The sequence below is a fragment of the Scyliorhinus torazame genome, chromosome 1 (genome assembly GCF_047496885.1).
Source record: "Scyliorhinus torazame isolate Kashiwa2021f chromosome 1, sScyTor2.1, whole genome shotgun sequence".
Classification (NCBI taxonomy): domain Eukaryota; kingdom Metazoa; phylum Chordata; class Chondrichthyes; order Carcharhiniformes; family Scyliorhinidae; genus Scyliorhinus; species Scyliorhinus torazame.
This window is the reverse complement of record NC_092707.1, coordinates 374,855,930-374,877,822: the sequence shown is the minus strand read 5'-3', so window position 1 is coordinate 374,877,822 and position 21,893 is coordinate 374,855,930. Positions and strand designations below refer to the sequence as shown.

Sequence of the window (21,893 nt, the reverse complement as noted above, 5' to 3'; positions counted from 1 at the left end):
TGACAGTTATGATTCAAGATTCTGCCACAAAATTTTAGCTTCAAAGGTTCCATATTTGATAGTCAACTAGAATTAGAAATGATACTAGAATTGTACTCAACTCTCTTTATCCACCCCTGTAGGGCCCCTGCACTGGAAATCAGCAGAGTCTGGCACACAGCAGGCTATGGGATGCAGTGGTTGGCTTTCTTCATGTCTTTGCCCACATGCAAATGAAACTCTCCCAGGTTAGTAAGTCGGTGCCCAACGAAAGAAGAGATATTTGGTATTTATTCCAGACTCGGGTCATGTGACACCTCCAGGCAGAATATTTCTAAAGGACACAAAGATCTGAGGAACTAAGGGAAAATTTAACCAGGAAAAGCACAGTAAAATGAAGTTTTTACAAATTGACTGTAAATTGACTGAATAGTATTTTGCTGATTTGGAATAGACAATAAATGTAAAAAAGTGTTTTCTGCAATTTCTTCACAGCGTTGTACCATTACTTGATCCTTGACATTCAACTGCAATACTAGAAATGTGACAAAATAAAAGCCTTGAAATGATTCATTGCAGTGTCTACATATTATAATTTCCAGGACTCTAGTCAAATTGAGCTGCTGAAGGAGTTAATGGACCTCCAAAAGGATATGGTGGTTATGCTGCTTTCAATGCTGGAAGGTAGGTACGGGTCAGTGAAATGAAATGAGAGGCAAATAATCTTAATTCATAACTTAGTGAATAAAGTCTCAATTGTTTTTGAATTCAGAATTACTCTTCTGCCGGTTCTTATGCCTGTCCTCTCACATTTTTAACGTTGAAATGTTTTCCTTACTGAAATAATCTAATATAATTTCCCCACTGTCGTATTTCTCTAAAATAGAAGCTTGGACCTTTTACAACACAGAAAGAGACCATTTGGCCCAGCCGAGTGGTGCCAGCTCAATGCTAGGCAATCCAAGTCTAAACCAACTGCCCTGTATTTTCACCGCTGTACATATCTCTACAGTTGTCCCTTAAAATATGTAATGGCCTCAGCCTCTAATGCTCGTTGTGACAAAGCATTCCATGTCCCAACAACCCTGTACATAAGAAAATGTGTCGTCATTGCTCTTCTCACTCTCAGTAATAGTTTAAAATTAATGATCCCTCATCACTGAGTCCCCATCCAAAACAATCCTTTTCTATTTAGTCTGAGAAAGAAAATCCTCTGGGATTTGAATAACCTCTATTTAATCACCTTGTCCACACCAGTAGAGATAATACCAATATCTCATAACTATAGTTTGCTGTCACTGGTATTATTCTGGCGACCCTACGCTGTGCAATCTCTTTAATGCACTTTCAATCTGATTGGAGACACTCCAATCTGCATACAATAGTCTAACTCTGGATAACCAGTGTTTTGACCAAAGTTATCATTACTTTGTCACTCATGTACACTTGTCACCTATTGATAAAACCCAAAATTCAATTGACATTTTTAAGAGGCTTTACCTAACCGCACTTTCAAGAAATGATGCGCTTAAACCTCTGGGTTTCCTGTGCTTCTACTTCTCTATCTTTACATGAACTATATACTTCCATTCCTTGCTTTTCCTCCCAACTTGTATTATCCATATTAAATTGCAATGATCACTTTACTGTCCATTCTGCCAATCTGTGTATGTCTTTCCAAAATGTGTTGCCGTCTTTACTGTATAAAACTCCTTCTTCCATATCACCAGCAGATTTTGTTCTGGCCTCTGGGGTACACAATTTCCAAAACCTCTCCTACCCAAGCAAATCCATTTACTCTTTTTCAAAAATATTTATTTCATTCTCCTTTTTCACATTTTCTCCCAAGTTTACACGTAACAATAAGCAATAATCAGTAACGAATGTAATGTCAATCCCCATATCAATAACAACGATCCCATCCTCTCACCAAACCCCCAAACATTAGCCCGCATGTTGACATAAACAAATGACAAAAAGGAATCAGGAATCCCCATAGTCACCATTAACACATACTGTCCCCCCTCCCCCCAACCCTCCCAGCCCCCTCCCCCCTAATGTTTGATGTGATCCAATTCTCGAAAGTGCACAATGAATAACGCCCATGAATTGTAGAACCTCTCCACCCTTCCCCTCAGTTCAAATTTGACCTTTTCAAGCGTTAAGAATTCCAGCAGGTCCCCCTGCCACGCCAGGGCACAGGGTGGAGAGGTTGAACTCCACCCTAACAGGATCCGTCTTCGGGCGATCAACGAGGTGAAGGCTACAACACCTGCCTCTGTGCCTGTTTCCAATCCCCGGCTGGTCCGACACCCCGAATATGGTCTCCCGAGGGCCCGGGTCCAGTTTCACCTGCACCACTTTAGAGATTACCCTAAACACCTCCTTGCAGTAATCCTCCAGCTTTGGACAGGACCAAAACATATGAACGTGCTTTGCGGGACCTCCCCCGCAACGTTCACACACATCTTCTACCCCCTCAAAGAGCCGGCTCAACCTCGCCCTTGCTCTATACACCACCTTCAGCTGTATCAGCCCCAATCTCGCACACAAAGTGGAGGCGTTCACCCTCCAGAGCATCTCACACCAGAACCCCTCCTCCAAACCCTCTCCCAACTCTTCCTCCCACTTTGCCTTGATCCCTTCTAGCGGCGCCTTCTCCTCCTCCAAAATAGCCCCATAAACAGCCGAAACTACCGCCTTCTCCAGTCCCCCTGTCGTCAGCACCTCCTCCAGCAATGTGGAGGCCGGCTCTACTGGGAAGCTCTGTACCTCCTTTCTGGCAAAGTCTCGAACCTGCATGTATCTAAATATTTCCCCCTGCTCCAGCCCATACTTCGCTCCCAGTTCCTTCAATCCCGCAAAATGACACCCAAGAAACAAATCTTTTAGTGTCCTAAATCCTTTCTCCTCCCATCGCCGAACATTTTCATCCCACTGGCTCAAATCTATGGTACCCCAGAATTGGTATTTCCCTTGACCCTGCCCCTAACCCGAATTTTCCCATCAGCCAAGTCTCTACCCATTCTGCTACATTGTTCCACATGCCTGAATTTTTCTAAGCCATTATCAAACACCTCCGGAAAACCATGCATACCACAACTACCGCATTCCCCATAGCCCTCGGAACATTTGTGTTTTCAAAACATGACTTTTTAAATTTGAAAGTGGGAGACGTTTTGATTAGAAACGGGATTTTAATTGGCTGCATTGCACAGCTTTGAAGGCCACCTCCTGGCTAAATAGAGGCTAGAAAAGTTGTCTAATCAAGTCCAACAATTAGGGACAATCTTTGATGCATTGTAATATGTCAAAACAGCCCAGAGCTGCTGATGAATGACAACTTAAACATGTATAGCATTTTTAACATTAAAACCATTTCAAGGTGCATGATAGTTAAGTGTATGAAAATGGAACCCGGAAAGAATAGATTCTGAGAGGAGGATAGAATTGGGTAGAAGGTGGAAGCTTGGTTGGAGAGATGTTTTTGAGGAGATTATTAAAAGGGGGTAAGGTGGAGTGGGCAAGGAACTAGGAGAGTCGAGCTGGAAGGCTTTGTTATTGACGTTGGGAGTGAAGGATGGGTGGATGACCAAAAGGTGAGAGTCAAAAGGATCTTGTGCACAGGTGGTCTGGAGGAGCTTGTGGAGAGAGGAGGTAGCGAGACCCTGATGCAGTTTAAAAATGAAGAAGGGAATTTGACATTCAAGTTGTTGAGGGGCGGGAAATCAGTTTGGATCAGTGACGGCTGGGGTAATGGGTGAGTTTGAGCCGAATAGCAGAACTTTACCCAAATGAGTCTGCAGGATAAGAGGCAAGCACGCAGAAGGCAGAAATGAGTATCTCAAGCGGTATAGAGATTACGGAGGCTGAAACTTGGCTCAGGGTCAAATAGGATGCTCAGTCTGTGAACAATATGTTTTAGCCTCCAATAATGCCTCCAATAAAGAGAGGGTGATGAAATGAGATGTAAAGGCGCAGTGTATGATTGGCATACATATGGTAACTGACACAGTGGGCAGAATTTAATGCACTTTCCCATGATGAGTTTAATGGCAGAGGGGACACTTAATCAGGCGGTAAGTTGGCAGGTTGAAACCTTGCCACCTTCCCACCACTGCCCTGATTAAGTCCATGGCGGGAAGGATGGGGAATGGCCCTCCTGCCCCACCATTGGTTTGGGCATGTCATAGCTAATTAATGCCAATTAAGGGTCTCATTCCATTCCACTGGTGTTCACCCAGCTACAGGTGGGGGAGTCGACATGCGAGGGGCACGACAAACGAACCCTGTCGGGGTTGGTTGACGTCTCCCTGGGAGTTCCTTTGGTCAAACGTGCTCAGTGCCTGGTCGAGGGACCCAGTCTTGAGAAGAGATGATATACTGAGAGTCACTGCTCTTGCTGTAAACACCCCTCTCCTGTGACCCCCACTCTGCGCCCCCTGCCCCCCACCACACCCCAGTGACCATCATCCTCAGGTGAGCGTGATATTAGAAGCTGTAAACAGCCCCAAGTCCCCAGTGGAGCTGCTGAGCAAAGCCAATCAGAGACCAGCAGCTCTCTTCTGCCCCAGGGCTCTTGGCTCTTGACACTGGGGAAAGTCCTCCTCCATCCAGTTACAGGCTTAATTGGTACTTACTATGACAGGCCTTCCTGAAAAGAGGCAATGCAGTGCTCTCGCTGGCACTCCAGTCATAGAGCAAGATACCCATTTCCCCTATTTAGTATTGGCCAGTGTTTAGAAATCAGGTGCATGGAGATGAATGTAATGAGGAGGTGAAGGATGTAGTCCTAGGGGATCTTAAATATCACAATGCATTATTATTGGAAAAGTTGTGGCAAGGTTTAGATTGGTAGACTGGAACCATGCAGGGGCAGAACCATGATAGAAAGCAGTTGGGAGGAAATTTCTCCAGCTATGTTGCATGCCACAGACAGGAGAAGATTGAAAAGATGGTCACAATGACAGAGGATATCATTCATGACTTTGGTTACAACTGTTTTGGTGCTGTCAGAACAGTGGAACCTGGCTTGTAAGATTTGAAGTAGTACATTATCTGAGAATTGGGCATAGAGTTGATTGATGATGACATTTTGAACAGCCTTGAGGAGGAAAGGGAGATTGGGGCTGGGTTGGCAGTTGACAAATCTGCCAAAAGTGTAATTTTCGAGAAAGGAGAAGCCAAAAGGTTTTCTTGTGGGCGTAGAGGTGTAGTCTTTCTCATTTCATTCCCCAAGACCATAATGAAATTAAAACAAAATTAACTTCTAGACTTTCTTCTGGGTACATTCATCTCTGGCAGCTAGTTCCACTGGTGAGGCTTGTATTGGTGCCAAGGTCTGAATGGCATCCTGGGATCTGTACCTTTGTATAACCTCTGCTGAATGGCAAGGCCCTCAAATGCGGATCCAAATGAAGTGGGCATGAGTGCAGCATCCTTCTGGAGGGAAGTAAGATGCCTCTGTTTTAACCTCACACTATTTCATTTCACACTACTGGAAGGTTGAAATCAAGCCTTTGGTTTGTAAAGTACAATGCACTGCGACAGAAGGACAAAGTTTCATTAAATCAAATCAATTAAATCATGCAATACAAAGCAAAGCAAACGCTTACTTAATTTATATGTGAAAGAAGTTTGATTTAAAAAAGGATGGATAATGAACATAATATAACATTATATGAATTACTTACCTCAGGCAATGTCGTCAATGGAACTATTGGTAAGCAGATGGTGGACATGTTGGTGGAGTCTTCAAACAACGTGGAAATGATTCTCAAATTCTTTGACATGTTCCTTAAGCTGAAGAACCTAACCTCATCTGACGCATTCAAAGAATATGATCCCGATAGCAAAGGTCTGATCTCCAAGAGAGACTTCCAGAAGGCCATGGAGAGCCATAAGCATTACACGCAGTCAGAAACTGAATTCCTGCTCTCTTGTGCAGAGACAGATGAGAACGAAATGCTGGATTACGAAGAGTTTGTCGAAAGGTTTCATGAGCCCGCAAAGGACATTGGTTTCAACGTTGCGGTTCTCCTCACCAACCTGTCAGAGCACATGCCCCATGATACCCGGCTGCAGACCTTTCTCGAATTGGCAGAAAGCGTTCTCAACTATTTTCAACCATTTCTCGGCCGCATTGAGATTATGGGAAGTGCCAAGCGGATTGAGAGGGTATACTTTGAGATCAGTGAGTCCAGCAGGACACAGTGGGAGAAGCCGCAAGTAAAGGAGTCCAAGAGGCAATTCATCTTTGATGTTGTAAACGAAGGAGGAGAGAAAGAAAAGATGGAACTATTTGTGAATTTCTGTGAAGACACTATCTTCGAAATGCAGTTAGCCGCGCAAATCTCAGAGTCAGATTCCACTGAGAGGTCTGTGAGTAAAGAGGAAACTCAAAAGGGTAAAATGGAGGAAGAAGATCCAAAAATGAACTTTTTCTCCATGACAACAATTAGATCTGCCTTAATGGCTCTCAGGTATAATGTGATGATCCTCATGAAGTTGCTCACAACTAAAAGCCTCAAAAAGCAGATGAGAAAAATGAAAAAAATGACAGTGAAGGACATGGTTATGACGTTGTTTGCTTTCTACTGGAGTTTGTTGATTGGGTTCTCCCATTTCGTACTTAGTGTTTTCCGTGGATTCTTCCGCATCATGTATAGCACTGTCTTGGGTGGAAGCCTTGTTGAGGGAGCCAAGAAGATTAAAGTGACAGAACTTTTAGCCAACATGCCAGATCCAACGCATGACGAGGTACGAGGTGAAGTTGGAGAAGGAGAGGGGAAAGTAGCACAATCAACCCTGCCTTCTGAAGACTTGACTGATCTAACAGCTATCACTGAGGAGAGTGACTTCCTTTCTGATATCTTTGGATTAGACCTACGACGTGAGGGAGGCCAATACAAGCTAATACCACATAATCCAAATGCTGGCATGAGTGACCTAATAAGTCCACCTTGTCTCGCTGTTCCACTTCCAGAACTTGAAAGCAGCCATCAGGTGAAGCATAACGTTGGCCTTCCTCTCACGGTAGTTGTCAAAGACTTTTTGCATAGTTTTTGTTGCTTCCTTGCCTGCAGTCCATTAGATAAATTTGGTTTCATATTCTCCTTATAGAGTAGCCACGTTCAAAGTGAAATGAATCAGAGTGTGACCTGTAATGTTACGGGCAGAATTCCACGGATGCCCGCTAGCGGGCTAGCATGCACAAAGTCTTGTGGGTGTTCTATCCAATTAATGGCCACTTAAGGACCACTTCCCATCCATCCGCAATTTTTAGACCAGCGGCAGCAGGTCTGGGATGGACTGGGGGAAACCTGACATGTTGGCTTGGGCTCCCAGAACATGAAATGTCTGTGGGGCTGTCGTTAGGAATGGCAATGCATTCCCCACTGACTTTTATCATTGGCACGGCAGATACCTGGCCATCTGAAATATTTTTCCCTATAATCGCCTTTCTCCAACCTAGTGCACTCGTTTTGAATGTGACTCTCTGCTGGAAGGGTGGGAGTTATGAATTGACCCATATATATTCATGTGAAAAAATGTTTTTTTTTTAACTTAAATTTTCATAGTTTATCAGTGACATTAATTAAAAGATTTCTTTATACTAACTGGCTGTAACTATCATCAAATTAAAGATAATGGGTGCAATTCAACCATCGTGCTGTGCCCGACACCGATCTGGGCAAGCCAGGAAAATAGCACAAAAGGGCAAAAGCGAGATTTGCGCTGAGCGCGAACGGGTTTGCAATTCACCCGGCTGCCGATGGCGAGTTCCGGCTTTCGCCCAAAGGTGGCGAGACTATCATTAACCCTCATTTGCATTCATTTCGTTCTCATTAGCGAGATTAAAATCGAATGCGGCGTCCTCCCGGGATTTACCCGACTCGCCAGCGAGAAATCACGCGGGCGTCATTTAGTACTCCTTTCTGAAAACGTGATGGCTTCTGAGAGGAAGTGAGGAGGTAAGTTGCCATTTCCATTTTCTGGCATGCAGCTCAGATGGCCCAGTGCTCGGGTGGGGGTGGGAGGGGGGAACCCCCTCAGGGGGGGTTGGGCTTGGTAGGAGGGCTGAAGCGTTCCAGGTAGGGAGTCGCCCCTGGGCTAGGGGTGGGGTGAGGAACTTTGTGTCTGTGAGGCCTTCAAACCATCTTTAATTATTGTGGAGGCCCATAACAGGGCCAAGCTGCAACCTGTATATCCCACCAAACACTTCGAGGACAGAGCCTTGCTGTGCCTTCAAAGCTAAAGGTCAATTTCACTCCCTTTGACTGTGAGCAGCAAATTATTGCAAATGGTGAATTGGCCTTGCTAGTTGTGAGAGCACTGCACAGCTGCAGGTTGTGTTTGCAGCTTGCTCCTGCTGGTGGCTGCAGATGCCTGGAGGCTGCTGCTGCTGTTTCTCTCCTTTTCTGTAGCTGGAAAGAAGGACAATTTTGTCTAAGATATTTGGGTCCTGGAACACCGGGTTCAGGGGGAATGTATGAGTCCAGAAGACAATCCGGTTTGAAACACGAAGACGCTGCGGGGCCTGATGCGCAGCATTGATCCAAATGGGCCACCTGCTAATGTCGTTGATGAAATGCTTTCACAGATTGCTGATGCTTTTTTTGCTGTTGTGATGAGTGCTGCATTTAATTGGCACATCAATTAAACACGCTGGACGTCAAGGATTTTCAGCTGCACCTTGAATGCCAGTGGAGTATGTGGATGCCAGGATTTGGTCCCGGTGAGATTGGACCATGTGGGAGGGCCCGCACAGCTATGGCTCCTGGATGGAGAATGGCACTGATACATGGAACTGGTAACAAGTAATGCATTGACGGACAGATCATTTCTACAGCAAAGCTCTGGACGTGAAAACACATTCTCAGGCTTATCCTCTGTTTCTGTCGAGGAACCTGCGAAGGGTGATATTGAGTGTTTGTGTGAATATGGAACAGTGACGTTTCCTCGTTGTTTAATGGTAAGTGCGATATGTGGAATGTTACGCCGTTGATTTTCGAATTTTTGTTACTGTTGATTGTGTAATAAACAAAATATTCTCAACTCTCAAGTGCCTACTCCAGGGTACACGTGACATGCCTTAGTAGATGATTAGTGCATAGATCTCAAGGAAATTTTGAAGCCTGAATACTGTCTGAACTCTAGGAGTGTCAGCACCATAGAGGCAGTTACCAACAATCAAACACGCAGACCTTCAGCACTGGGGATCCTCTTGCAGTCAAAGGGTAAGTGTGTGGATCAGGGGAGGGCACCGGAGCATGGTCTCCCTAATGTTCCCGGCAGACGTCTGGGGTCCCAGGGCTCCTGATGTGGCCGGGGGTGAGTGGGCAGAGCATGGTTTGCCAGCACAACTGGCTCGCTGAATGGCACTCTGAGAGAAGGCAGGACAGTCATGGTGGGTGCGGGGCGATTGTGTGATTTGAGGGTCCCTGGATGGAAGCCCTGACTGATTGTTTGTCTCTCACCTTGTCCACTTCCTGACAGATATCAAAATGGATGATAGTGTCGGTCTCGCAGCGGCTGCCCTCGCTTTGCTGGTGGCAGCCCAGGCGGACAGGAGCCCGAGAAGGCGGCAGCAGCGATGACACAGGTTGGAGGCGGCACCCCATGTGCAGGGAGCCGCCATGTACTCTGAAGACCCAGCTGCTCATCAGGCCGAGGAGGAACCCAGAGAGGGAGGCCAGCTACAGCACAAGGTGTACAGGCATCGTTGGTCTTTCGATGAGATCACAGACAGCATGTGCCGCAGGAGGCATCCATCTCAACAAAGAGACATTGCGGCACGCGTGACGCACCCTTGCAGACTTGGCAGCCCATGGAGGAGGAGAGCACCTGTTCCCGGTGGCCATGAAGGTCACCACAGCCTGAACCTATATGCTACCAGCTCATTCCAGGGCTCGAGCGGGCACCTGTGTGGCATTTCTCAAACTGCAGCCCCCAGGTGCATACAGGAGGTCATGGATGCCCTGTATGCTTGGGCATCCAACCACACCACCTTTGAGCTGGACCAGGCCCACCAAGATGCCCGGGCTGCAGGATTCCCCAACATTGCCTAGATGCCCCAGGTCCAGGATGCAATAGATGGCACGCATGTCATCTTCCGCATGCCATGGCATCATGGAGCCCCCTTTATTAACAGGAAGGGGTTCCACTCCCTGAACGTTGAGATTCTGTGCGAATACCACCTCCATATCATGCACATATGTGGCCGCTACCCAGGGAGCGTGCAGTACATACTGGGGCACTCGGAGACTCCAGCATCTGTGCGGACCATCCCAGATGATGGGTTGGCTCTTGGGAGACAAGGGGTACCCGCTGAGGTCCTGGCTGTTGATGCTGGTGTGGAGGCCTGAGACCGAGGCGGACACCCAATATAATGAGGCCCATGCTGCCACCCGTGCTGTAATTGAGCGGTGCATCGGACTGCTCAAAATGCATTTCCGATGCCTGGACCGCTCTGGTGGTGCCCTGCAGTACACCCCCCAGAGGGTGTCCCACTTTGTGGTAGTCTTCAGTGCCCTCTATAACCTGGCACGCCAGCGAACCAAATGCTGGAGGACGAACATGCGGCTTCGTCTGAAGAGGAGGAGGAGGCGGACCAGGAGGGGTTGGAGGACAAGTCCAGGGAAGACTCAGAGGAGAGCCTGGAGAATGGAGGACAGGTGGTGGCATGGGTCCGGAGGCAATTTATAAGGCAGGGGAGTGATGATATCTCGCTGTGAGGAAAGTTCTGGTGCTTCTCAGTTTCTGCAAAAGTCTGACTCTTGTCTTTCTGCTTACAGCGCACTCACCCATCCTGTGGACGGGGTCTGGATGGGGGGGCGTTTGATCTTGGACCACTGTTTCCGGGGGCGCAGGGGGCGGGGGAGCAGAGGGTAACAGGAATGGGGTACAGGCAGGCCCGCTGTGAAGATTAATATGCCAGAGGCTTCACATGTATCATGTGTAACATGTTTTAACAATAAACATTTGACAATTCCATTCACCCTAGCTGCAGATAGTGACCTCCTCCCACCAGTGTCCAATTGGTGCCCCTCAATCTTCTTTATCTTTCGTGGTCTACTGCTACATCTAGGTGTGTCCCCAGGATGCACATCAGAGATGGAGGCAGCCTGCTGCTTACCGTGCCCTGTGGCTTTTGATGCCCTTGGCGGACTTTCTCTGGATGGCCTGGAGCCGGACGGCCACAGCTGACTTAACTGTGTCATCCTGTTCTGCCACTAGCCTTGAGGTGAGCTAGTGTCAGAAGAGGGCGATTTGGAAGAACTGGAGTCCACCGTCGTCTCCTTGTGGCAGGCCCCGGGTTGACCTCCAGTACCTCCTCCGTCCTGACGGTGCCCACAGGGCGCTGGGTCTCCATGGGACGGAGAGGGTAGCTGCAGTGAGCTACAGAGGCCTCTGCGTCATCTGGCTCTGCCAGTCCTGGTGGTTCCCCATTATCTGCACCATTGTGTTGGCGCCCTGAGCGATGCTCCTCAGTGACTGGGCTACGCTCTGCAGTGCCCACCTGGATCTGGGACATGTCCCTCAGCGACTGGGACATGCTCTGCAGTGCCTCGGCAATGTCCATCTGCATCTGGGACCTGTCCCTCAGCGACTAGGACATGATGCCAAGGCCCTCAACCATGGTTGTCGCAGACTGAGCCATGTCTTGAACACCACGATTCAAGACGCGAATGTCGTGCTTCAGGTTTTCCGCTGTGATCGCCATCCGAGCAGTGTTGGCCTCGGTGCCACATATGGTCGGCAACATCTCCTGCAACCAAAGCCTTTGGGACTCCTCCAATCGACTATGCAGACACTAGAATGTACCTGACATCCCCTGCTGAATGTCATGGCTCTGGCCTATCAACTGCATCAGCCCTGGGAGAATCTTGTCCAGAGGCTCGGCATCTGACTGGGACCGAGCTGACCAAACCTCTGACAGCTGTCCCCTTTGGATGATCTGCCTCCATCTCAGGTGTAACTGTATCGTGCTGAACAGATTGTGCCCCAGAAGCCTGTCCATTAACGTCGCCCACCCAGGAGTGTGTGTCTGCGCTGGTAGAAGTTGGGGGAGATAACTGTGATGCATCAATGGCATTCTCCTCGGAGCTCTCCTCCGAGTTGGTTTCTTGGGTGGCAGTGGGGAAAATGACTCCGGATGGCCCGGCATCATCAGATGGAAATCCTGCGAGACAATGGACATGTGGTCAGTGAGAGGGAAGGATCATTTTGCCTGACATGACCTCCTCACTTGAGAAGGAGTGAAGGGGCAGTGGTTCCTCACCTCTGTGGTGCAGGCCAGCCTCGCTGTTCATGATGCTCTCTCCTTGGTCAACCCCGTGATCTCCAAGGCCTGTTCCTCAGAGGGGTTAAGGACTCAGATCTCTGGAACTCTTCCGCCCACAGTCTTGGCCCTTTCCCTGGGCATCTTCCCCTGTGGGGACAAAAGAGGGCATTGTGAGCCACATGCTTAATGGACAAGGGGGTGTCTATAGCAAGTGGCATGTATGGACACTGCACCTGGACATGAGGGGATCTTCCTAGTGGGTGCCAGTGGGTTCTGAGGAACAAGCATGAGGATCGGATGTGGTGAGGGTGCGAGTTGTCAGCCAGTGATCTCTGCGGGGGGGGGGGGGGGGGCGCTTTGGGAATTTGAGGGATGGAAGGTGGAACTTATTCCAGGAGAAAGGTGATAACTTACGCTTGCAGCTCGGTTTTCCAGGTCCTGCTCCCCGAACTGACAGCCGCTGCCAATGCCTCCCAGGAGGCATTGCTGACCCTGCTGCTGGTCCTCCGACCCCTTCTGGGGTACAGGGTATCCTGCATCTCATCTGCAGCAGCGAGAAGCCTGGCCTGGTTGGCATCCCCAAAGCGAAGAGCAGGTCCGCGCTGTCATGCTTGTGTGTTGAGTGGGAGTGAGTGGTGAGGGACCGTTTAAAAGCAACTTTCTCTTGTTAGCGGCGAGATGCTGAGGCACAAGTTAGGCAAATCAGACGGCGTGACAGCCAATAATGGTGAGGCGCTTGTCGGGGCTCAATTTGGGCACTAAGTACCGTTGAATACAGGCCACAATCTCGCCAACGGGGCCATCGGGAAACATCCTGCCAAACGCGCCCAAAATGACACTTCGAAATGTTCCTGTTGAATCATGCCCAATACCTTTTGTAATAAATCATCATAATGTCTTATTTCATTCCACTTGATTGAGTTTATGTGGAAACTAAACTTATGCCTCACTGGCATTACTTAGTCAGATCAAAAGCATCAAGCACATTGGGATATTTTTCAAAATAATCCATGCAATTATCTGTGCCATTCTGTCACTGGCCATGCTTTATGTGTATTGGCTTCCAGATTCTCTGGGCGGAATTCTCCAGCCGTTCACGGCAGTGGGATCCTCCGGTGTCGCTGCAGTGAATTGGAGATTTGGCTGAGTGCCAAATTCTCCATTCTTGCTAGCAGCGGTAGCGGGTGGACTCAACGGAGAACATATATTCAGAATTACACAGACCTGTACTGATTTTTTTCTTGCTCAATGTTCCAATTCATCAACTACCCACTTCCAACTGGATCTCTCCCGGTTAGATTTAGGCTAGATTCTCCGATTTTGAGGGTATGTCCCGAGCATGTGTCTAGTATTACGACCAAAAAGTCGGCTGCACCCCCCCGCACCAATGCTTCGCCCGGTGGGGGGCTAGCAACCGGGCCATGTAAAACCCCAGGCTTTCCTTGCAGATACGGATGGAGAATTGCCGGGTCCATGGCCAAGCATGCGCGCAGCAGCGACCTGCAGCGGTCGCGACATACAACATGGTGCCAGCCGCGCGCAGACCTGGCCTGCCAAATATTGCCCCCTGGTAAACCCCCTCGCCACCCCCCACCAGTCCCCCCAGCCCCTGCCAAAGCCCCCCTGGCTAGCGGAGTGGCTCCCCCACCCCCCCCAGACTGTGGAAGCACTGGACACAGTCCGCAGCCGCCATGCGAGGTTGACGAAACTTCAGACCACTTTCCCGTTGGGAAAGTTGGCCCATCAGGGGGATGGCCTTCAGATGACCTCCTGAGGCCATCCCAACTGCGTGCGGCATACTTATCATGACACTGTTTTGGAGGGGGTGGAGCATCCGAAAACAGGCACCACCCCCAATTTCGGCATCAAAAGGGATTCTCCGGCGAATCGCCAAATGTCATTTTGGCGTCGGCAATCGGAGAATCCCGCCCTATATCATTGTACCCCTCTACCTCAGTCATGCTCTTAACTCACCATCTGATCAATTCCATTGTTTACATCCACTTAAATGTTTCTCCTTTGGTTGTTCATCTTGATATTAAAATAGTCCTGGGATTAAAACTTTCCGCAAACGTGAATTAACAAGAAAAAACAACAAGCCTGTAATACTTGAACCGTTTTACTCACAAATGTATTCCTAGGAGGAGAAAACGGAAGATGATGATACGGATGAGAAAGAAGATGAGAAAGCTGAATCAGAAAAAGCTGAGTGAGTGCTTTGATTAATCCGAATGCTCTGAGTGTTGATTTCTTTTGAGGAAGTGAGGACGAAATTTTCATCAAATGAAATTACACCCCGAAGGGACGTTGGGGTAAATTTTCATTGGAATTGCTCGGGCAGTAATCCGGAGAAAAGGTCTCCCATTATTGGAAACTGTCCAATTTTCATTCTGCACTGCCTAATTACTGCCCAGGTAGTGAGGGTGAAGACGTACCCCATTTTGTTTGAATGGTTGATGATGAATTGAAGAAACTGAAATGGGAGAACTTTTCTCTTTTATGTAGCAGTCAGTGAATGCAACAATGGCTGCACTCCATTGCAGTAGAGAGAGAGAGAGGGTGCCGCATTGTGCTGCCCGAGGTGCTGTCTTTCAGATGGAACGTTAAACTGAGGCCCTGTCAGGTGGATATAAATGATCAGAAGGCCCTATTTTCAAGAAGAGAAGGGTTATTTCTTCCTCTTGTCCTGGCCAATATTTCAATCAACATCACAAAATCAGATTATCTGGTCATTATCACATGCCCGATTGTGGGAGCTTGCTGTGTACGAACAGTCTGCCAGATTTGCTACATTACAACAGAGACTACACTTGAAAAAGCACTTAACTGGCTATTAAGTGCTTTTGGAGGTCCTGTGTCTGTGGAAGGCGTTATATAACATTTATGTCTTTTGTTTTTTCCTTTCTAGTCCAATGGTTCCCTTGATATAATTGGCACACATGCAGTTGGCAAAATTTGACACTTTTTCCCACCCTCGCTTCAGTCTTGAATCAACAGAACATGGGGGAGCTCCAGAGGTGCTGGAGAGTTTGTGTTTACATGTTTTCTTGATGTGAATCTCAATGGGCTGTTCATATGGATGGGGGAGTGGGGTGGTGCTCGGCATCACAACGGTGTTCATTCAACATGCTCACATCCACACTTTCTGTTGGGCTGATTTTTTTCTCTCCCCCAGCAATTGTATTGCTGCCACGTAAGGATAGAAACCCCGTATAAATGAATGATTCAATCTAGATTTCTGTTGGCTTCATATTAATTCTTCTGTCTATGTTTCCAATGGACACTGCCAATGTTAACTTGCCAAATTGCAATTGCACCCGCATGCCTGTGGAAGAAGGTTAATATTGTAGTTTTTCCTCTCCTGCATTATCGGCCGGAATTCTCTGGTTGTCGGGACTATGGGGGCGATTCTCCGATATTGAGGCCAAGTGTTCGCTCTAGCGTTTCACGACGGCGCAAACAGGGCACGGACACGACCTATTATGGCCCCCACAGTGAGCTAGCATGCCGCTGGAGCTGTTCACGCCGCGCCAACCCACGCATGTGCAGTTGGGGCAGCCCAATCCTGCGCATGCGCGGGGAACGCCTTACGCACGCCGGCCCCTTACCAACATGGAGCCGGTGTTCTGGGGCCGTGCACGGAAGGAGGTAGGCCTGGGGGGGGAGAGGCCGGCCCGCCGATCGGTGGGCCCCGATCGCGGGCCAGACCCCATCGGAGGCCACCCCAGTGAAGGAGCCCCCCCCCCCCCCCCCCCCCCCCCCCCCACAGGCCGCCCCCCCAGCGTTCCCGCAGAGTTCCCGCCGGCAGCGACCAGGGGTGGACGGCGGCGGCGGGAACCTTTCATGTCGTAGCGGCCATCCGGACGGAGAATCGCTGCTCGCCGGTTCTCCGAGCGGGCCCGGTGCGAATCGCGCGCCGCTGGTTTCCAGGGTTGGGAGAATCGCGCGAGGGGGTCGGGGCTATCCCGGCGTGTGGGGGGGGGAGAATAGCGCCCTATTTTCCCCCTTGGACCCCAGGTTTCCTGGTGGCATGTGGTAGCTTCAGTGGGAAATCCCATTGGCAAGCGGCGAGAAGAGAGAATCCCATTGCCAGCGAATGGCACGCCGCTGAGAATCACGCGGCCGGGTTACTTGAGAATCCAGCCGGATATCAACTTGCAGAGCAAATAAACACCTTTGACCCACCTACCGCTACCTCTCTCTACTTTCCAAACTGCTCTGGGTTTTACTATATGATATTACGTTAAAGGTATGATGTAAAATAGAATATTCAAGCCAGTGACTACATTATATGTTCACCCACGGGGTCCAAGTATCCCTTGTCTCAAATCTTACTTCACTTGAAAACAACTCCTGAGGTGGAATTCTCCCATGACCTCATCAGGGGTTAGGATAGGCCTGTACAGGTGGTTCTTCCAGATTCACTGTCATAGATGATGTCCATCTTCCAGCCTCAGAGGATTCCCAGAAATCCATCTTTTTCAGGAGGTCCTTATTCAAAAGTGGGTCCAGTAAGAAGTCTTACACAACCCCAGGCTAAAGTCCAACCGGTTTCTTTCAAATCACTAGCTATCGAAGCACTGCTCCTTCCTCAGGTGAGTGAAGAGGTGAATTCCAGAAACATATATATAGACAGAGTCTAAAAGTGGGTCAGCAATATTTGGTGCCTTTTTGATATGGCGCCCGGACAGGACGGCAGACTATGCACCGTCAGACCTGTCCCGCCACGGAATATGGCACAAAACCCCCGGGTGCATAATTAATAATAATAATAATTGCTTATTGTCACAAGTAGGCTTCAATTAAGTTACTGTGAAAAGCCCCGAGTCGCCACATTCCGGCGCCTGTTCGGGGAGGCCGGTACGGGAATTGAACCCGCGCTGCTGGCATTGTTCTGCATTGCACAGCAGCTGTTTAGCCCACTGTGCTAAACCGGCCCAGTCAGGGCTGGAAGATATGGCATATCCGCAGCATCTCTACCACCGGCATGGGAGCCAATCCTCAGAAAGGAGCAGTTTGCCCTTGGTCTTAGCTCCCCCTGGATAAAGTCACAGGAAAATCGGCCAGTGAGCAATTCTAAACAATTTGCGTCCCACATGTAACACTGGAGAGTTTTTATTTTGGCTTATTGAATCTTGTGACTTCACCTGTTCAGTAACAATTTTCCCACTGGATTACAGCGGAGAAGATGGAGAAAAAGAGGAAAAAAATACAGAAAAGAAGTCTCGACGAAGAAGGAGACAGCGACATACGCAGAAAGCTGAAGAACCGGAAGTCCAGGAATCTGCCTTCTGGAAGAAAATCACAGCATATCACCAGAAGCTACTTGTGAGTGCAGTATGTCAGTGTAGATCATTGCATTCCTCCACCAGTTCAATATCTGAATTTAATCATTTCAAAATCATTGTCTACCTGTATATTTTATATACTGCCCACAATTTCACACTGTAGATATGGCATGCTAGTCGAATTCTGCTATTTCAACGATCTGGCAATTTCCGTCAAAGTAATAGATAGGACAGAAATTAGTCTTCAATGCTGATGGAAATTCAGCTATTCGCTGCACACCTGAAAAGTGTTTATATTATTTCACTGTGTACTTGTGACCAGAGAATGAAGTGTTTTGCAAAGCATGGTTACTAACATGAGGGGATATTGCTTTCTACTCTTTTTAAACAGTGTCAAACGTGTCATTTTGGTAAGAAAATAACTTTGATTTATGGGTGTCCATTTGTTTCAGAGTTTCTGAAAGAAAGGCCGGGGACAGATTTTCCTCAAAATCGGCAAAGGCCGATAGCAGGTGGGAAAAGCGGCATTGAAGCCACTGACAGCAACAACAGCTTTCTGTGCTGTATCGTTCGGCACATAGGAAAAAATATCAAGGGGTGGGTCGCATGATGCATCTCTGGCGGACGGCCACTGATTCACCCGCCCCGTGAGAAACTTTGTTGCCAATTCTCCGATATGGAGCCCAAGCGTTCGCGCCGTCGTGAACGCCGTCGCGTTTCACGACGGCGCGAACTGGGCCCTGGTACGACCGATTCTGGCCCCCATAGGGGGTCAGCACGGTGCTGGAGCGGTTCACGGCAACCTGCGCATGCGCGGGGCACTTCTTTAGCGCGCCGGCCCCGACTCAGCATGGAGTCGGTGTTCAGAGGCCGGCGCGTCAGAAAGTAGGCCCGGAGGGGGGGAGAGGCCGGCCCGCCAATCGTTGGTCCCCGATCGTGGGCCAGACCCCATCGGATGCCCCCCCGGTGAAGGAACCGACCCCCCCTCCCCCACAGGCCGCCCCCCCCGACCGTTCCCGCAGAGTTCCCACCGGCAGCGACCAGGGGTGAACGGCGCCGGCGGGACTCTGTCGTATCCGCGCGGCCGCTCGGCCCATCCAGGCCGGAGAATCAGCAGCCCTGCCGATTCCAGCAGCCCACGGTTGGCGCCGCGCCAAACGCGCCAGTGCAAATGGCGGCGATTCTCCGCACCTCGGAAAATCGCGCGCCGGTGTCGGGGCATCGTGGCGCGGTTGCGGCGATCCTCCGGTCCGGCGCGGGGCTCGGAGAATCGCCCCCTTAGTCTCTTGAGGATTGGGCCCCCAGCGCAAAGGAGTTCACCCAGGGATGTCCCCCTGCATTCCTCACCTCGGCACTGACCCTGGCATTGTCATGCCCAGGTGGTGCCTAGGCAGTGCCCGGGCATGACCCTCTACCCCCTGAGCGATGCACTCTCCTGAGCTCCACTGGGCGGTCTGCTCACCAGGTGCACCCTTTGGGAGACCAATCAGGTTTCACATCATTTTGCTGTCATGCAGAATGGATCTCCTGACAGGGGCGGTGGTGAGGGGGATGATTCAGGAGTAGGGGCATGATAATGATATGTTAATGAGTGCAAATGATGTTCCCGACGTACAACATAACTGACGGGGGAGTGGGGGGTGACAATCATGTCATGGGTTTACATCGACGTAAGACGTGAGTCACCCCCCCCACCCCCCACCGGTCGGAAAGTCGAGGGCGACCCCATGTCGGCCGGTAATGGGAATCCCAACATAATCTTTCAAGCCGCAGGTCATTTCCATTCAGGAACAATGTCTTGCCCCTCAAGAGCCAATCAGAGAGCTGACAGTTCTTCAGCCCCATCAGCACCTCTGGGAACAGTGATGACTGTTTGGACTGCAATAAGGCAGGAACAGCAATGATGGAGGAGGTCCCAAAACTTGGGCACGTGGGGTCGGACACACCAGGCTTTGTCTGGCAGGTGAGGAGGGATTGTTTGGCTTTCAAACTCGGGACAATCCTTGCCCATCCAGCACTGATAAAATGCCAGTGGCAGCAGATTGAGGCCCTCTAGCGGCCCTTAGTAGACCACTTAAGGGCCTGATTGGCTTCAGGACATAGTGACCTTCCACCACCTACCTTGCTGCTGGTAAAATATCAGCAACAGTGGAAGGGTGATGGGCAAATTACCCAATCTTTCTACCACCTGATTTCCCATCCCCGATACCACCCAGCGTGCTCCCAGAGGCTCCATAGAATTCTGGTTATTGTAAGAGGTTGAGCAATGAGAAGTGGGCAGCAATTTTCAGTTTGAGAGAAAAGGAAAATCCTCATGGTTATATATGCTATCTACCCTCCAGCCATTTTCTTTTTTCAATGAAGCAAATAGAAAATGAAATCAGGCAGAATGTATAAGGAGCTGGAGCTATCGGCCCTTCCTGTGCCTGAACTGTATATCATCAATATAATGAATGTTATCACCCTGCCTTTCCATTTTTAGTCCAAGAACCTCTCTGGTAGTCACCACTGTTTGTATATATTGCACATATGAGCTGTACTATAGGTACGGGAGTAGATCCCTGCCTGCTGGCTCCGCCCAGTAGGCGGAGTATAAATGTGTGTGCTCACCGAGCTGCAGCCATTTCGGCAGCAGCTGTAGGAGGCAACACATCTCTGCTTAATAAAGCCTCGATTACTCTTTACTCTTGTCTCGTCGTAATTGATAGTGCATCAATTTATTAAGCAGAGATTTTACAGCGATGGACCTACGCATCAAGCCAGATCGCCTGCAGCTGCACCCTTACCAAACAACGCCACGTCGGCCTTCGACCACTGGCTAGCTTGCTTTGAAGCCTCCATCGGATCAGTGACAGAACAACCCTCAGAGGCACAGAAACTACAGATCCTGTACACACAGTTGAGCTTCGATATCTTTCCCCTTATCCTGGACGCGCCCAACTACACTGAGGCCATGGCGCTTCTGAAAGAGAAGTACACACGGCCGATCAACAAACTCTATGCCAGGCACCTGTCCACACGGCAAAAACTCCCCGGTGAGTCATTGGAAGATTTCTGGCGTGCCCTGCACACCCTGGCGAGGAACTGCGATTGCCAAGCGGTTTCGGCCAGCGCCTCTTAGAAGGGGGTACGCTCGACCTCGTGGCAATCAAGAAACTCGCGACCTCGCTAACGGTAGCCTCCCATAATGTACAAGCGTACGCCCCTGACCGCACGGCGACCCCCCTCCTGGACATCGTGGACCCACCAGCGACCGCCCCCAGCCAACCCCAAGCCTGCGCCGCGCGGCAGCCAGCGAACCCCGGGGGCCCAAGTGCTATTTCTGCGGGCAGCCAAAGCACCCCCAGCAGTACAATCTGCAAGGCCTGTGGGAAGAAAGGACATTTCGCTGCAGTGTGCCAGGCCCGGTCGATCGCCGCTGTAACCAGTCCCATTGTTCCTGCACCCCACACGTGCGACCCGTGGGCGCCGCCATTTTCACCCCCGCAACCCACGTGCGGCCCGTGGGTGCCGCCATCTTCCCCCCCATCAGACCTTGTGCGGCCCGTGGGCGCCGCCATCTTTAACGCCGCCCGCCACGTGCGCACTGTGGGCGCCGCCATCTTCGGCGCCATTTTGGATGGCGCCTCAGGACCCCTGCTCGTCGGGCACCTCATCGGGCCACTCATCGCCCGCACCCGCCGCCGACCAGCCCGGGGCCCACCAGTACCAGCCGCAGCTCGCCTCCATCACGCTCGACCAGTCCCGGCCACACAACCTCACAACAGCGACAAAGACGGTGAAAGTCGATGGCCACAAGACACCTTGCCTTCTCGACTCCGGGAGCACGGAGAGCTTAATCCACCCCGATACGGTAAGGCGCTGCTGCCTCGCGGTACACCCCATTACCCAACGAATCTCCCTGGCCTCCGGATCCCACTCCGTGGAGATCCGGGGGTACTGCACCGCCACCCTCACCGTCCAGGGCGTAGAGTTCAGCAACTTCCGGCTCTACGTCCTCCCCAACCTCTGCGCTGCCTTGCTACTCGGCCTGGACTTCCAGTGCAACCTCCAAAGTCTAACTCTGAAATTCGGCGGACCCCTACCACTCCTTACTGTATGCGGCCTGACGACCCTTAAGGTCGACCCGCCTTCTCTGTTTGCGAACCTCACCCCGGATTGCAAACCTGTCGCCACCAGGAGCAGACGGTACAGTGCCCAGGACCGGACCTTCATCAGGTCGGAGGTCCAGCGGTTACTGCGGGAAGGCATCATCAAGGCCAGCAACAGCCCCTGGAGCGCCCAAGTGGGAGTTGTAAAGACTGGGGAGAAGCACAGGATGGTCATTGACTACAGTCAGA

General features: G+C 50.1%; 1 protein-coding gene across 1 annotated transcript in view; it reads left to right on the top strand.

The window, feature by feature from the left end:
• The window catches only part of ryr2a (ryanodine receptor 2a (cardiac)), a 1,117,859-nt gene that overhangs the window by 998,117 nt on the left and 97,849 nt on the right, over window positions 1–21,893 (top strand). The window contains exons 86-90 of the mRNA XM_072511661.1: window positions 123–227; window positions 582–663; window positions 5,678–6,984; window positions 14,407–14,474; window positions 17,446–17,593. Of these exons, the coding sequence (XP_072367762.1) occupies window positions 123–227; window positions 582–663; window positions 5,678–6,984; window positions 14,407–14,474; window positions 17,446–17,593 (1,710 nt within the window). The remainder of the gene's footprint in view (window positions 1–122; window positions 228–581; window positions 664–5,677; window positions 6,985–14,406; window positions 14,475–17,445; window positions 17,594–21,893) is intronic.